At 35.4% G+C, this 18,435-nt stretch overlaps 1 protein-coding gene across 5 annotated transcripts in view; it reads right to left on the bottom strand.

Moving 5' to 3' along the window:
* Cnot6l (CCR4-NOT transcription complex subunit 6 like) overlaps positions 1-18,435 on the bottom strand; it is an 83,641-nt gene that overhangs the window by 39,700 nt on the left and 25,506 nt on the right. For 4 of the 5 annotated variants that reach the window (XM_051198305.1, XM_051198302.1, XM_051198303.1 and 1 more), the window contains exons 2-4: positions 17,093-17,214; positions 14,493-14,679; positions 12,646-12,731 (exon numbers count right to left, since the gene is read on the bottom strand). In XM_051198305.1, coding sequence (XP_051054262.1) covers positions 12,646-12,731; positions 14,493-14,679; positions 17,093-17,204 — 385 coding nt within the window. In that variant the 5' untranslated portion in view covers positions 17,205-17,214. Of the gene's footprint in view, positions 1-12,645; positions 12,732-14,492; positions 14,680-17,092; positions 17,218-18,435 lie in introns of those variants that run through there. The other variant, XM_051198306.1, reaches the window with a different exon arrangement.

The raw sequence follows: 18,435 nt of genomic DNA, 5'->3' as shown, positions 1-18,435 counted from the left end.
ATGTAGCATCAGTCAATGCCAGAGGAAAAACAGAAAAAGAAAAAAGTGGGAAACTGCTTTTGAAAAATGGATAATTGCTTTAAAGACAGAAACTATAAGCATTCATTCAAGAAAGAGATTTTAAAAAATAATCAAAAGTGGCAGAGCAGGAGTCTTCAAATCTGCCACTCCATAAAAGGGAACAACAAAACTGATAAAAATTAAAGTGGTTCTACTAGCAACTAAGAGCTGTAAAATGGCTATAACTATGATGAGGATTCGGAAGACTAATTAATATGCAACTGAGAAGACAGAATGTTACAAACTAAAATAGAAAATTATCCGAGGCTAACTTTAATCCCTTTTCAGAGTTATTGTCAACCCCTGTATTAGACCTAACATGGTTGTGACTATCAAGTAAAGCTTTTGAGATTAACTACAAGTAAGCTATCAGCTTCCACTAGCCCTAAAGTTAAGAGTAAGACAACATCCCACTTAGCTGATGGTTTTCTATCAATGTATTTGGTAAATATATTGATTATGGCTTCCTTTTGCTCTATAACTATAAGTTCATATGATCTCTTGCACCATGAAACATGCTCATGGCAATCTGAACACTTATATCTGGCTCAGAATCAACTGCCTTATTCTATCTGGATGCAAGAGTAACAAATCAGCTATATACTCCATAATGACATTCAACAAACCATGACATATGTGATGGTGGTGCCCTAAGATTAAAATGGAGCTAAAAACATTTTATCACAATGTAACATAACTGCCTTCTTATCATCAAAGCATGATGTATTCATCATCTGTGCATTTGTTATGATGTCAGTGCTGCCAGCTGCATAAGATTATAGGATATATAATTATATAGAATATATAATATTTAATAACAAAAACTGCTACTTATTCATATATTACATTATACTAGAATATATCACTACCATACATTAAAAAAAAGTTTATTATAAAATACATGCCTGCTATATCACTTTACCATCTCACATTTACCATATTATTGGACTGCATTAAGAGATAAGATAGGGTTCCTAACCTTACCATACATTCTATGATAGTCAAACAAAGATGAACTTGGCTAAAAGCATATTTTTAAGAATATACTCCTGTCCTTTCAGTAATGTATTACTCTGAGATCTTGAAAAAAAAAAAAAAAAAAAAAAAAAAAAAAAAGAACTACCAAACGGCTCCAGCACCCAGAGAGAATTCACTTAAGGGGAAAAAAATTGATTAAGAAAAATGACGTTTGAAATTTTTATTTCTGATCCTGCACTGACTGCCAGAGCAACCCAACTAGAGCTCTTTCAGCTTCACATCATGAAGACTAGTCTTTATCTGTATGGTGTCTCTCTGACTGCTGTCCACAGCTGAAGGATCTCCTCCCCACCTCCCCAAATGCTCTAGTAAAAGGGTGATAGAGTGTACAAAATTATTTATAGTTGTAAGCCTAGCCTGTAACGGCTGAACCTGGGTTTGGAAAATTATTAATAGCTAATTACTGGCAAAGTTTAACTTTGCGGAAGTGGGGGAGATGGTAGAGGTAGAATAAACAATAGGCTGAACAAATGAAAATCTTCAGAATTCCTACAGTTTATAGTGCATCCACATACAAAGGGCTATATACAGGAAAAGACTTAAAAACAGCTTATTTCACCACTAAGGTAGTGATATATTACTTATGATCTAATAAAGCCAATGAGGACCAAAATACAAAGTTAGCCACACTAGACAGCTATAGAATCTGGGTGGTGGCGGCACACATCTTTAATACCAGCACTCAGAAGATAAAGGCAGATGGATCTCTATGAGTTCAAGACCACCCAGGGCTACATTAGCACGCATCAGTCTAAAAGAGAATTACAGTTCAAAGCTTTAATTCCAAGCCTAGAGTAGTATATAAAAGAGTGTTTCAGGATGCATTCTGAGATTTAGCCTCCAGTCATGTTCAGGAGAGGAAGCAGTCTGAGGCTTGGTGGAAAGCTCGTAAAGACAGGATCACCCCCTTTTGGACTGAGTTAGAAGAAAGAGCTAGTGGCCGGCTGCTTTGCTTTTCTGATCTGCAGCTTAAACCCCAATATCTGGGTTTTTTTATTTTTTGTGTTACACCTTGACCTTGAAACTATGTCCAGGCAGGAAGCAAAGCTACCAGACAGCTGTAAAGTTCCAGCTTAGCAATAAAGTGTGTTCCAAATAGAATCACAAAACAAAGCAGGAAAATTTATTGGTTCCAAGCATTTAAAGAAAATCTCAGACCCTGAGTAAAGACTTCAGTGGCCACAATACAAAATTACCTCTGAAAATTCACTAAAGCAAGAAGAAAAACTGTAAGAGCAACACAAACACATAATTACAGTACAAGATAAAATTCTGGTTTTTCTGAACTGTCATGTTTACTTAAAGGTCCAATTCTAACCAAAAAAAAAAAAAAAAAAAAAAAAAAAAAAAAACTATGAAAAATACAAAGAAATAATACATTATGAGCCAAGCTAAGGGATGAGAAAGCAATAGATAAGAAAACTGTTCATCAGTTACTTATAATATCAACAGTCTGACCTTAAGGGTTCAACTTAACTGTTAAGGTTTAGGACAGTTCAAAAGCAGTATGTGTTTAGAAGAAGCCATATTTCAATTCTAGTATTTTATCAAGCTAATAAAACGTAGTCAGCTATCTTGGGATGATAGGCAGCTGTTACAAGCTGCAGTTTCCAGAAAAGCACAAAAGCATAGTGTACTGTGGTTGAGTTTAGTGTAGTTAAATATACTTTCCAATTAAAATGGATTTATTACGATGTAATTCCATTGTAAGTAGAGAACCAGCTGCAAGTGTAATGAGCCTTAAAAATTGTCTAAAGAATTTAAAAAGCCAGGCATGTAATCCTTGGATTTAGGAGGCTGAGACAGGAGGATTATAAGCTCAGGGTCATCATGTGTTAAACAATGAGAAACTGCCTCAAAATCAAATATTGAAGGATAGTTTCAAATTGATTTTTTTTCCACCTGAAAAATAAATGTTAAAAAAAAAACTATAGAAAGAAAAATACGAGAAAACAATGAACAACAACAGGAAATTCTAGAATAGCTCAACAATCTTGACAGCTAGGAGCAAAGGACCAAAAGGTGAAGACATATGAGATTACACAACATAACAAAAGTTAAGAAAAAGATATGATGAAAGGCATCTTAGATATATACCATGAAGAATACCAACATGATAGGAGTCCCAAAAAGACAGAATTAAAACAGTTAAAGAACTAGTGGTTAAAACCATCTCAAATCTGATGAAAACCATTAACATACATATCCATCAAGCTTACCAAATTCCAAGTGGAATGACAAAATGTAAGAGGTGTACAACTAAACTCTAGCAAAACCATGAAAAACTAATATAAAAAAAATTGTCAAAAGAGGCAGGAAAAGTAAGGTATCATGGACACAACTCAGTTGGCTTACTAGCTGAAATGCTACAAGAAACTCACCTTCCCACACAAACACATTTAAAGTGGGCTTCATGTTTCCCCTAGTACTCACAGTGTGCCATGCAGAAACCAGGGCCATTTGAGAACTTCACCTTTCAACTCATCAGAACTGAGCCAGCAATTTATTTCATAAACACTCTTTTTATTTCTTACTCTCTACTATTATTTAATCTCCACTCTGCATATGACTTAGGATAGTTTTACTACATCTTTTCTTCTTTCTCTCATCCTTATCTCCTCTTTTTAAAATCTTCCACAGCTTTAACAAGCTCAAAATCTGTGGACCCTAATGCCCCCACACCCGAGCTACTTTACGCACCTCAATTTTGTTTTCTTTCCAAGTCTAATATTTAATCCTTATCCTTACCCAACCTACTTCTCCCCAACTTATTTATTATCTAAAATATGAGCATTCTTTGTGACATTCTTAGTTGTTCATCCTCCAACAGTTAATAATGTCAAATGGATCTACTGCTATTAAATGACTAAGATAACACCTGTACAGTGGTTTTCAAGAAGCTGTGACTGCTCTAGCAGTTACTGTCCCATGCAGAGTTTACACCAGGCACCCGGATTGCCTGGACTGAGAACTACACACAACTCTAACACATTTAAGTCCCACATGAATACTACAACTACTTCCACTGAGAGAATGAAAACAAAATCAAGCACAGTAATGCCAATACATAAATAAAAGAGAAAATATAACTTTTCAAAATCACTGATCCTATAGTAATGGCATATGATGACAGTGAGATGGAAACCAAAAGACCTCAATAGGATTGTTGTGTGTGTTCAAAGAAATCAGAACACAAGGAAATAAGTCAGTGTGAAATACAAAATAATTTAGCAAATTAAAAAAAAAGCAAAGAAATAAGATGAAACACTGGGTATTAAAAACACACTAAGTCAAATAAAAAATTATTGAGTCTCAACCAATAGCACAGATCAAGGACACAGAATATCTGAACATGAAGAAAAGTAGAAGAACTAGATCAATCAGGCAGGGACAAAGCTAAAACAGTTTAGAAAGATACAAGTGGGACTAAAACATGTATGAAATTCTGAAATTACCAAATCTATACATAGTAGGCACAGAAAAAAGAACAGAACACAGTTCATTCTAAAGGCATAGAAAACATTTTTAAAATAATCATAACAGAAATTTCCCCATGTTTAGGAAAAGAGACAAGGCCAAAGAACTAGAATAATCAAATAAGAACAAAGACAAAGACCATGGCAATGGGAATTCCAAGGTATATGTAATACTCTGAAAAGACCAAATCTACAAAGAATGAACATAGAAAAGAAGACTCTTAAAAGCATCATGATGGAAAATGTCCCAGAATTAAGAAAAGAATCAACTCAAATAAAGCAGACATTTAGGATTCCAACCAGGGAAGAGAAAGAAGGGGGGGGGGGGGAAATACCTTGATTGATTATAACTAAAACACTAAACATACAAAACAAAGTTTGAAAATAGTAAAAGAGAAATCCAACTCACACATAGGCCCATCAAAATAAAAGTAGATTTTTCAACTGAAAATTTAAAATCCAGATGGCCTGGACAGATGTATCTTAAGTTCTGAAAGACAACTGCCAACCCAGATTAATACAGGTATACTAATAAAGCTATCTATCATAATTGAGGAAAAATTATGCAATAACAATAATAAAGGCTCAAAGAATTTTTGACTACTAAGCCAGCTCTACAGAAAACACTTAAAGGAATCCCTCATATTGAAGAGAAAAATTTATGTGGCTACAGGAAATAAATATTAAGCAAGAGAAGAGGGGTTAAAAAAACCAAACACTACAAAAATCAACAAAGTAACAGGAATCAATACATACCTTTTAAGATTAATTGTGATTATTAATGGTCTCTGAAACTGCTAGAAAAAAAAGTAGGGAGTACACGTCAAGACATAGGTATAGTTAAGAACTTCCTGAATAGGACTCCAATTGCTCAGGAATAATCAACAAACCAGAGCTCATAAAATTAAAAAGCATTGTACAGCAAATGAAACTGGTAATCAAGTGAAAAGATAGCCTCAGAATGAGAAATCTTTGCCAGCTATATTTATTATCTAACACGGGATTAGCATTTAGAATATACAAAGAACTTCTCAAGTAGCTAATTAAAAAAAAAAAAATACAAATGGCTGATAAACATTTCAAGTGTTCAACACCACCAGAGAGCAGGAAAATGTAAATGAAAACTACCTTGAGAGCCCATCTGACCCTAGTCATATGGCTATGGTCAATAAACAAATGGCAACAAATGCTGGAAAGAGTGTGGGGAAAGAGGAATTGTTAATTGTTAGTGAGACTGTAAACTAGTGTAGCCACTATGGAAATCAGTGAAGTAGTTTCTCAAAAGCTGAAAAAAGATCTATAATGTGACCAAGAGACACCACTCCTGAGCATACACCCAAGATATATACAGCACTCCTAGGCATGCACCCAAGATAGATACAGCACTCCTGAGCATACACCCAAGCACTCTAGCATACACCCAAGATAGATACAGCACTTCAGCATACACCCTAGATACAGCACCCCTGAGCATACACCCAGCACCCCTGAGCATACACCCAAGATAGATACAGCACCCCTGAGCATACACCCAAGATAGATACAGCACTTCAGCATACACCCAAGATAGATACAGCACTTCAGCATACACCCAAGATAGATACAGCACTTCAGCATACACCCAAGTAAGATACAGCACTCCTGAGCATACACCCAAGATAGATACAGTACTCCTGAGCATACACCCAAGATAGAATCAGCACCCCTGAGCATACGCCCAAGATACAGCACTTCAGCATACACCCAAGATAGATACAGCACTCTAGCATACACCCAAGACAGATACAGCACTCCAGCACACACCCAAGATAGGTACAGCACTCCAGCATACACCCAAGATAGATACAGCACTCCAGTATATACCCGAAGGGTTCCACAGAGTTCTACACTCTCTCGCAGAAGTGTACCCACACCCGTGTTCACTGCTGCTCCAGTCTACAACAGCTAGTTAATAAATGTCCATCAACTGATTAATGGATGATGAAAATGTAGAACATACACACAATAGCATTTTATTCAGCTGTAAAGAAAAATGAAATTATAGAATTTGCAGGGAAATGTTTGGAACTGGAATACATTATATTAAGTGGGACAACCCACTTAATATAATGGTCAGGAAGCTAGAAAGTGCTCATAAGAGGTAGAAGGAAAAAGATATTAAGGAGTGAAGGGATAAAATACTTGTGATAAGATTTAAGTGGGGATAGGGGGAAGGAGACAGGGAAGGGGTACTGAGAGGTGGGTTAAGCAAAACTAAGGTTGTATGGAAAGCCCTTACATAAATACACTAATTTGTAAACTACTTAAAGTATTCAAAAGAAAAGTTTGAACACAGGTAGCCTGCCAGGGTGAACAAAGATAGGGATTATTAAAATAAAACCCCAGTGCCAGGCATGGGACGAACTGTTGGGGGTGGGTAGTATAGGCCCTAAAACAACACAAGCTACTGCCATTGCTTTTGGTTGCCACCATAACTAGATGCATAACATACAAAATATTGTTTTGCAGGACAAAGAAATTAATCTGGAACTGGCCTAAAAACATTCTCCCTAGTGGCTGGTATTCAGAGTACTGGAGGATGCTATTCAGGCCAGTGGAGGAGAAAAAAGTCATTAATGGTATTACTCAATAGTGTACCCAGAATGCTATAATACCTATTTGCCAGGCAAAATGTGCCCACTGGTGCAATAGAAACATGAAGATCATGAGGTAACCAATTGCTTTCCAATTGGATCTGAGGTCTGCTCTACAGGAGGAAATTCATGCAAGGTATTGTAAACCCTGGCCTAACATGAATGCTGCTTTGTTAAGTGGACAGTTTATCAAATTGCCTTCTACAAATTTTTGTTTATGCTCATATATTAGTGCTGCTTGCAGCTTTGACAGAAAAGCTCTTCATGCAGTGGGCAATGGTTTGTTATACAGACTCATAATTAGTCAAAAGGCTAACACACAACTGTTGAGTGCTTGGGCTTAAATGGAACATCTACATCAACCCTTTGATCCACAAGGCTCAGCAAAACAGAATTGAGGACAGAAAGAAAGTAACAGCTTGAAGGAACTCAGTGTTTAGCTATGGTTACCTACGTAAGACCTATACAAGATCAAGCCAACATCAGTCAACATTCCAGCAAGCACTATTTGGACTCAGTGGATCCCCATTCAAAAATAAAAGGACAGTACACGAATGTAGAAGGAAGACACATTGAGTCTAGGGAGAGGGAGAGAGGAGCTGAGGGCAAATATAATCAATTGCATGCATGTATGAAAACTGTCCAAAGTAAATCTTTTTTATTTTTATTTTTTAAATGAAAGTATGGGGGTGAGAACTGATATTCCATGGGATAGAGCCCAGAAGCTATATTTACAATAGAATTTTAAAAATTATAAAAGAAAACAAGATCATTATATTAAAAAAGACCAAGAATATGCAGTAACTGTAAAATACACATGCATCCAACACCAAATTTCGCTATCCCATGCTTACTAAAGGGCAGAACAGTCAGAGAGACAACAAAAACATGAGAAGTCAAGTATACTGCAGACCCAGTACACCTAACAGACATTTATAGGACATTTCACTCTGCTGCAGAATATACACTCTGCTCATCTACCAGGACAGCCAAAAACACATCTGAACAAATTTGAAAAATACAAAATTGCACATTTTTCTCTGACCACATGTATTTTCTTAACGGAAGAACTACAGGAATTATATGAATATACAAAAATTCAATAACATGTCATCCAAATCTTCTAGTTTCAAAAATGAACAAAGAGTTGAAGCATTTCGTGAAACAAGTGAAAATAGAAATACATTAGCAAAACTTATGTGATACAGCAAAAGCATTCTTAAGTACTGATAACTGAAAAAGTAAAAATATTTTACATAAGCAACCTAATGATAAATTAGAAAAAAACATAACTTAGTGGATTGAGAGATGAATTTTTTTAAAACATAATTTAAAAATAATAAAAACAAAGATAATTTAAAATATAAATAAAACCTTATGTGGACTAAAGAAATAGAAAAATCTCAATAAATGAAAAAAAAAGATGAAAAGGGTAATGTTATAACTGATACCACAGAAGTTAACAACAAAGACCAAAAAAAAAAAAAAACCCCGAAGACATATAACCCATGCATAATAAACTCATGTCAAGCAACAAAATTGACTCAGAATGAGACTAGATCCCTATCTTTCACCAGTCAGACAAATCAATTCAAAATGAATAAAGAACTTACCATACAAAACTATGTCAGCATAAGAAAATATAGGGTAATTGCTTTGGAATACTAAAACATGTAAAGACTTTTGGTATACGACCTCAAATACAAAAAGGGGGGGGGGAATTACATGTTTATGAAAACAATACAGTAAAGAGGCAGCCTACAAAATAGGATTTACAAATTATTAATCTAATAGGGATTACTATCTAGGCAGACATTTCAAAAGAAAGAAAAATATTTGCAATCATAGATAAAATATGAAACAAAAGGCAAAATAAGACAGTATATACAGCCCTAAATGTTTATTTGAAAATAAGTAAATGATATAACTTAAGATAGGGGAAAAAAAACTTAAAAACTGCTTAAAATGATAGGTAATGTAGGCATAGTAAACTCTCAAAATATATCAAGGGTACATATACTTAACAAATATACTTTTCCTACTTTTATTCAATATAAAAGTAAAATTTCAAAACAATTGGGTGAATGTGGTAGCACTGTTGAATAACCAAGTGCAACACACAGGCAGGAAAATTTCAAGTTCCAAGTCCAGTTTGGCTCCACTCTGTAGAACTAGTACAGACTAACAGAAATGAATCATTAACTATTAGAAATTCTTAATCATAATGTTGAAGAGATGGCTCAGCTGTTAAGAGCATATACTGTTCTTGCAGAGGACCTAGTACCTGAAATGGGTCACTCACAACCACCAACGGATGCAGAGGATCCAGTATCTCTTCTGGCTCCCCGGCATTCATAAGCATAAACTTATACACAGGCACACATACTTAAATTTCTTAATTCCCAAATAAACATTCTTATAACTAAAAATATATTGAAAAGTATTTTCCAAAAGAACATATACAAATAAGGACAATTTTACAGAAATATTCTACTGAACTTTCCAGGAACAAACTCACTCATCATATTCCAATTTACATAAAATATACAGTATTTACCCAATGAATTTTGTTTTCCTTTGCTGTTGTTTGGTTTGTTATTGCCACTGCTGCTATTTTTATGAAACGGTTTCACTATATAATCCTTAATTGGCCTGTACTTGTTTTGGTAGACTAGGCTGGCTTAGAACTTACAGACACCAGCCTGCTTCTGTCTCTCAAGTACTGGGAGATTAAAGACATAAACCACCATACTCATAAGTAAGAATAATGAAAAGAACAAGGTCAACTTTAGTCTCAAAATTACAAAAAAAAAAAAAAAAAATCCTTAAAAAAGTGTTTTTGGCGCCAGGTGTGTGAGACAGGAGGATCTCCTGAGTCCAGGAGTTCTGAGCTGTAGTGTGCTATGCTGATCAGGTGTCTGCACTAAGTTCGGCATCAATATGGTCACTTCCTGGGAGCAGGAGACCACCAGGTTGCCTAAGGAGGGGTGAACCAGCCCAGGTTGGAAACGGAGCAGGTCAAAAAGTGTTTTTGGGAGGAAAGTCCTATGCTTTAGTACTATACAACCATTATTCAAAGCTTTACCTGTTTTTATCTGTTTCTACAAGGAAGTTTCTGTAGCTGCTTATGTAAGTAACTAAATAGGCCAAAGCAACCACAGTGTAACTACCATGTAACTGTTCTCTACACAAAGCATAACTAGCTTTATGAAGCTTGCTACAGTATTTGCTACTTGCTTGAAACATACTGAACCCTAGGCCAGGATTACTCAATTGCATTATGTTAGCCACTATTCATGAAAAAGTAGTAAAGAAAAAAATTAGTTAGTTAGTAGCATAAACTCTGCCTCCAACACAAAGATCGGCCTGCCTCTGAGTGCTAGGGTTAAAGATGTGTGTCACTATGCAGGGCTTTATCATCACAGTTCTTAATACACATTATCAATTTAAACTCAGCAGTGTATAAATCATGTATGTTAAAAACTGGGTTATCATTGAATGGAAATGTTAAAGTTTTTCTTAAAAAGGAGAAAAAATAGTATCATTTTGGTAAAGGCATCTTAGTATCAAAGTAGAAATGAAACTTCTAAAGCCAGGCACTGGTGGTACACACTTTTAATCCCAGCACTCAGGAGGCAAAGGAAGGTGATTTCTGTGACTTTGAGGCCAGTCTACTACAGAGTGAGTTTCAGGACAGCCAGAACTACACAAAGAATCCCCGTCTTGAAAAACCAAAAGAAATGAAGCTAACAACAAAAAAGCAACCAGGAAAATCCCTTTCCTTCCCCTCCCTCTCCTCATAAAAATTAAATATTAATAATTAAATAAAATTAAAAATAAAAATTAAAGACAATTTTTAAATTTTGTTTTCTAATCGTGTGTGTTGGGTGGGGGCGGGACCTGTTGTGAGTCAATGTGCACATGAGTACAAGTGCCTACAGGGGCCAGAGAGGGCTGGATAACCTGAAGCCACAGTCACAGGCAGTTGTGAACCCTGTAACATGGGTTCTGGGAACCAAACTCTAGTACTCTGGAACAGCAGCTCTTAACCAGAGTCCTCTATCTTGCTATGTCAACATTTCCAACTTACTGTCTTGGCCATGCCTATGATTGTAGGGAGCTAAGCAGGATCTAGGAAAGCTTGGGGGAAGAGAAGTACTATGATAAAACTATACTGGATGGAAAAAAATGTAAAGCCAACCCCTCCCCCAAATTGGTCATTTCTGAATTTTTCAAATAACTTATCCTCCAGACACATTCCTCAGATCTCAAAATGTAATTTTTAAAAATGAGCCTGTTAAATCAGGACAATACGAATCATTATTGAAATTTCACTCTAGTAAGAGGGATGTCTCCATAAGCACGAACAAGGCTAAGATACCTGAAAATATTTTTTAAAATTTATTAATTCAAATTATTTCCTATAATTAGAACAAAGTTCATATTTTTTCTTTTATCTGACAATCCTGACCTTTTGATAAGAGAAGAGATCTTAATGAATTTGTGTAATAGAAAAAAAAAAAATATGCTACTACAATGAAGACCAGCCAAACAGTAGTTGCTTTGGTTTGTTTTGCTTTTGGTATTGCTGAAGATCAAACCCAGGACCTTGTATATGGTAGGCAAGCACTTCACTACTCAGTTATATATTCAGCCCTAGACACTAGTTTTAAAGACTTAATACTTTAATAAAATAAAGACAGACAAATTTTTGGGAATGTACAGGGTAATGTGGAAAAAAGAGTCATGTTAACGTGTTCAATGCTACAATTTGCTACATTAAGAATGTTTGGCCCAAAGGGTAGGTTCAATTTTAAATTGCTAAACGTATCATTAATGAGCTCTGAATCAATAATACCAGAATGTAGAAAATAGGTGTTCTGAAAGTTCCAAACAACAGAATTATTCCTATTAAAGATAATTATAAATAGGGTATAAAGTACTAATTCCTCAATTCATCAATCTATGCTTATAAAAATGATAAACATTATACAGTTTTCAATCAAGAGGAACAGGCTTGCTCCATCAACCTTCTTCTAGCTAGATGACTGTTTAACTATGTAAGATTTAGCAAAAATAAAATAAAGCTAGAAGTGGTGGCTCACATCTGTAATCCCAGCACTGCGGGAGGTGGGGGGGGCACTCTAATATGGAGTGAATGAATATGGAGACAAGGCTAGCTTGGGCTAGACTATGAAACCTTACCTCCCAAATGGGGGAGAGAGAAATGAGGAGGGGTAAGAGGATGTGGGGAACAAAGTGGACAGGAGAAGATAAAATATCTGAACCACTATATTTCTAATGCCTTTAAAGTAACCCTTCTCACATTCTCAAAGTCGTAACAAAACTGACCTATACTTTAACAAAACCATCTTTAAAAAGGTATTATAAGAGTTCAATACTAAGTATTAACATTATCTTCTTTTTAAGTCACTCACCTGTTAAACCTAGAGTTTGTAGCTGGAAGAGCCGGCCAAGTTCATAAGGCAAAACCCGTAAATAATTGTCATTTAAAAGCAATTCCCTGTTTAAAAAAAATTTTTTTAAAGGTTTTAGTACAATATAACATGCTTTATAAATACCAACATTTTATCATTCTTAGCTTTCTAACACACCATGAGTGATGTTTACATTCAAGGCATTTGTTCATGTTAATCCCAAAATGCTGTATAATATTATTAAAGTGCTACAATTATGAAATATTTCTATAATTTACTCATTTGGTAGCACAGATTAAATTCAGAGGTATATGAACTGCACATCAATCTCAGGCTAAATCAAGTTTTTCTTTCATCCACAATATCTAGCAGATGCCAATCAGTATGACAGATGTTACTAGTATCTAAAACCTATAAAACCTTGAACCAAGCTTAATTCATGAAAGTTTTTATTTTTATTTATTTATTTATTTATTTATTTATTTATTTTTTAAGACAAGGTTTTCTATTTGTAGAACTTGCTCTGTAGACCAGGCTGGCCTCAAACTCATAGAGATCCACCTGCTTCTGCCTCCTGAATGCTGTGATTAGAGGCATACGCCACCACCCAGAATGAAGAAAGTAAAATTTTAACAAACTTGATGAATGAACTAAAATTAGTAGTCAACTGCACTATTATAACTAAGTCATGACAAAATATTATGAAAAGAAATTAAAAACAAAAAGAAAAATACAGGACAAGGCAATAATATTAGCAGAATCTAATAATAGAAAACATGAGGAAAGGGCAGGCAAGATGGCTCAGTATGTACAGATATCTGATGCCAAGGCTGACAACCTAAGTTTGATCCATAAGACCCTCATGCAGGAGAGAATAGACTCCCACCAAATTTCCACATGCAAGGTGATGACATGTGCAAATCCACACACATAAACAAACATGTTATTTAAAAAAAATATGAAAAACAAAATATAACCTAATACAGAATATGTGTACTAAAGTACAAGACAAAAGATAGGAACAGATCAATAAAGACAAACACAGAAGAGAAAAAGACAACACAGGTAAGATCTTAGTTTGTAATTGAAATTTTGAATTTATTATGGAAAAAATAATACCTTCATTAGTAAAGGACAAAAAAAATAAGCATTCATAAAATCATTTAGGGGTGGTAAAAGAACAAATAACACAATAGTTATTAAGAACAACTTTAAGGAATTATTCCTATTAAAGCCAATAAATAGATAGAAAAACACACATACACCAAAAAAAAAATTCTTGTTTTGGAAGTTAATTAAGGTCCTGAAATGTTTTCTCCTAAAGGAAGTCTTGCCAGTGTAGTGGCACACGCCTACAGTCCCCAGACAAGGGAGGCCAGAACAGCACTGCTGCAAACTGAGGCCAGCTGGGGCAACACCTAAGACCCTGCTTCAAGAAGGAAGTCTTAAAGACTCTTGAACTATAAACCCATTTTAATCAAGTTTTTAGATTTCATTAAAGAGTTATGATATAAAATATAAACATATTTTTAACAGAGGTTTGTCCCTAAAATTTCCATTTATAAGCAAGTCATATTTTCTGAACTATTTCTGATTAGTCATATCAGACTTCACTCTAAGTAAGAACCTCCCCCTGCCTCAATTCTGTCAAGAAACTAGTAGCAGGAACTTAGAATGCAAAGGAAAAGAAATATTAAACAAGCCAACTCACACACTGTGCTTAAGACCATTCCTTTCTTTTGATCTTCATGGACATAGAAACCCGACCATAAAATAACATCCCATAACTTTCTTATTGGGTAAATTTGTAATTTTATATATAGTGAATAATGACTTTGTTTCCTCACCTGAGAGACACCATGTTTCCTAGTTCTGCTGGTAAACTTCTGAGTTTATTGGATGACAGATCCAGGTAAACCAGATTATGAAGCTTGGCGATATCAGGTGGAATGCGAGCAAGGTTGTTGTCATTTAGGTGCAGTGCTGTCAAGTGTGTCAATGACCAAAGTGATGTACTTAAGCTTCGCACTCTACCTAAAAGGCAAAACACTAAAGCATAAACTCTAGATCCAAGACAAACCTGAATCCCAACAACTGGGAAATGCTAGAGAAGGGGGCAAATACACACAGATATTGTATCTTTGACATTTGAACTCTTTATTTGAAGCAAATGATTACTAAAACAGCTGGCCTGCTTTAACTTCACTCCATTTTCAAGTCACTCTTTTTCATGAATGGAGGGAAAGAAAGAAAGAAGAAACAGCAAGAGACAGAGATAAGCACCAAGAGAAAGGGAGAAACTTACCAAGGCTGACTGAGACCTCTCTCAAAGCCAGATCTAAAGGATAAAACTTAAGGCTGAACTGAACTTTGGTGGCAAACTATGTGTGAGCTTTCATTTTTTTAAACATTCACAACAGTTTTCACACACTCCATGAAAATTATGAGTGAACGATATATCTAAAATACAGGGCCTGGATTGGTCAACAAACTTTAAATAAACAATGAATTATTATTATTTATCTTAGATTAGCCATGAGGAAAATCATTGTGTCCTCAAAAAATATCTTCCCTAGATTTCTGATTTTATAATTAGAGATTAACAACTGCAGTTTGATGGGAAATATCATTCTGTAAATATGTTTCTCTTATTGGTTAATGAATAAAACACTGTTGGCCAATAGGAAAGCAAGATAGGTGGACTAGGAGACATGGAGGACTGAGGAAGAAGGGGGATTTTCAAGATGTAGGACCAACAGGGTAGAACTCCAGATCCTCTCTCTGGTAAGATAAATCCACATGGAAATAGTTAGATTAATAGAAATGGGTTAATATTTAAAAAAGAGCTAGCTACTAAGAAATGCTAGTAACAGGCCAACAGCATTCATTATATCTAATACAGCATCTCTGTGTGTTATTTGGGGCTGCCGCAGCTCTGGGACCATGCCAGCGGGAAAACATGCTCATAACAGCAGTTTAAGATTTTATAATTAAATATACCATATTCAAGGAAATTAGTTTCACATCAATGACTATGAGCACTGGACATAAAGCATGCACTAAATCAGAAGACCTGCTTTAGACTTCAGACTTTTACCACTTATTAGCAATATGGGTCTGGGCAAATCAGCTAGTCTCTGGGTTTATAATATGGGATGTTTATCTTGTAAGTTTTCGGTGTTTTGTTTTCTGATCATGTAACCATGAAGGGCCTCAAACTTGCTATGTAACTGAGGATGAACCTTGAATTTCTTGATCTTCTTGCCTCTACCTCCCAAATGATAGGATTACAGGCATGCACTCCCATACCCAATTTATTAGGTACTGAGTACTGATACTAAGCCAAAACTTTATGAACTCCAGGCAAGCACTCTAAGAGCTGAAAGAGATCCCAGGCCTGTTTATAATTATTATAAAGCATAATGTATATAAAGATTTATAAAAGCAAAGTGATGGTTTTTGTTGTTGTTCTTTTTCCGGTTTTTCGAGGCTGGGTTTCTCTGTGGCTTTGGAGCCTGTCCTGGCTCTGTAGACCAGGCTAACCTTGAACTCACACAGAACCACCTGCCTTTGTCTCCTGAGTGCTGGGATTAAATGTGTATGCCACCACAACCAGGGAAACTTTTGGCTTCTTGTATATACTTAAATGTACTGCTTATATGCACTTATAAGTACTTATGTGTACTTGGAGTTTTTATATGTACCTTGCTTAAATTCCCTAACATTAGGGTCTTATAGTTCATGGTACATTTATCACAAGTAAGAATCCAATACTGATACAGTAATAGCTTCATTCAGAATTTACCAGTTTTAATATCTTTTTGTTTTTTAAATTCAATTTGGGCTGTTTTAATCATCATGTCTCTTTAACCCGTCTTAAGGTACTTTTTGATGTTGTTTTTCACAATCTTGTTAACTTTGAAGTGTATCGGTTGGGTATTTTATACAATGCCCTTTGGTTTTAATTTGATGTTTTTCTCATTTTCAGACTGGTTTACAAGTTTTTCAAGTCATATTCTACTTCAACATATTCTGAACATGCCTATTCACAGCTAGCAGGTATAGTTACACAGATAGAGTTCAGGGCTCCTTCTTTGTCACTACTCAGATAATAGGAGGAAAGCAAAGATTTTAATTTACAAATTACTCTGCAAAAGTCAACACAAAATTTATTATATTATAGAACCTAATTTTACTCAGAAGATGAATTCTGAATATATTTAATTATAGATGGTTTTCCTTGCTTGAGTCAATCTCACAAGAAAGGGAAAATATCTTAAAAAAAAAAAAAAATCTAAAAAGACCAACAATGCCTCAATGCATCAGGATTCTTACATATTCCCAATTAGTTCATTCAGTTACAGAAAACAAAGTGCCTAAAAATACAGCAATATTCTTGCCAATTTTTGCTATATATCCCAAATAAAATGCTTTAGATTCCACTCACCCGAGATTTCTAATTCTGCCCAGTGAGATTTTTTCCCATTGGCTACCTCCTCTGCTGACATGATGGTATAAATTCTGCGAGGATCTGGAGGATCATATTTTTCCTTTGGCATCCCTATTAGTCTGTGGGTATAAAAAAAAATCATTATTATAGTCAGATGGCTCAAGTAGTTAAAGTGCCTATTATATAATCTTAATGATATGAGTTCAAGCCCAGAAATCCATGATGGAAGAAGACCACCAACTTTGGAAAGTTGTCACCTGACACCACCCCCACACACTGCATTTTTTTAATGTTATGGTTATTAATATAATTATTTGAGGAAATTGGTCATTGGGGGAAGATCAATGTATACAGGGAGAATATGAGCAAATAAAAAAAATAAATTAAAAATAATAGTTATCAAAAAAGGAAATGTTTTCTTTTTCGCTCCTTTTTCCTATCCCCTTCCCTGTCTTCTCCTGCTAATCTAAGAAACTGGCTGCAGGCTCTGATGAACCACCCCACCCTCAAAATATTTAAGAAGAATCTTCCTCCTCTTTCAAGTGGGCCCTGACTCTTGTCAGCGAACCCACCACACTTCTCTGGTGCTGTGACCTGAACTCAAAGCTTCCACCATGCTGTTGACCCTGTCCATGGCATTGATAATGCATCTAAGAAATGCCTTACTACCTACCACCCCTTACACCAGTAATCTATCCTGGTATACTCTTTGATCAAACTACCATGTTAGTTAAATCATTTTATACTACATATTTTCACTTAAAGAAAAACACTATATATTCTAGGCTTTTGGAGAAACTCTTTAACAGATGCCCAAGGGGAAATGCAAATGAGCAACCACACTAGACTACAGAGAACACTGTGTTGCTCCCCAATTCCTTCCCCTGTGCCACACTGCACTACTTTCCTAGAAAAGCTAATCCTACAACTAGTTTCCTTAATTCAACTACATCTAGTCTAATAGCCTGTAATTCTATTGCTCCATCTGAGTACTGCTCAGTTATTCCATACCTAAGACTAATAGCACATGACTGTCCCTTTTGAAACTGGAATTCATTTAGACAATGCTCAAGACCCATTCTATGTTTGTGAAAGAAGGATCCTCTTTCCTGCTGATCTTAAACAAGGAAGGATAAAGCCCAGATAGTTCCACATAGCCCTCCAACTATAAAGAAAGCTGACCCCATAAGGTCTGGAAAACAGACAAAAGAAAAGGCAAATTTCTCAATAAATCACATGTGCAGCACCCACACACAGTATGCTTCTCTTACTACAGAAAGCTGAGTTTTGTCTTCTGTTATATCCTAATCAGGTAAATATATATCTTGATTTCCCCAAGT

Source organism: Phodopus roborovskii, unplaced genomic scaffold, assembly GCF_943737965.1.
Source record: "Phodopus roborovskii unplaced genomic scaffold, PHOROB, whole genome shotgun sequence".
NCBI lineage: Eukaryota > Metazoa > Chordata > Mammalia > Rodentia > Cricetidae > Phodopus > Phodopus roborovskii.
This window is presented reverse-complemented; position numbering and strand designations above follow the sequence as displayed.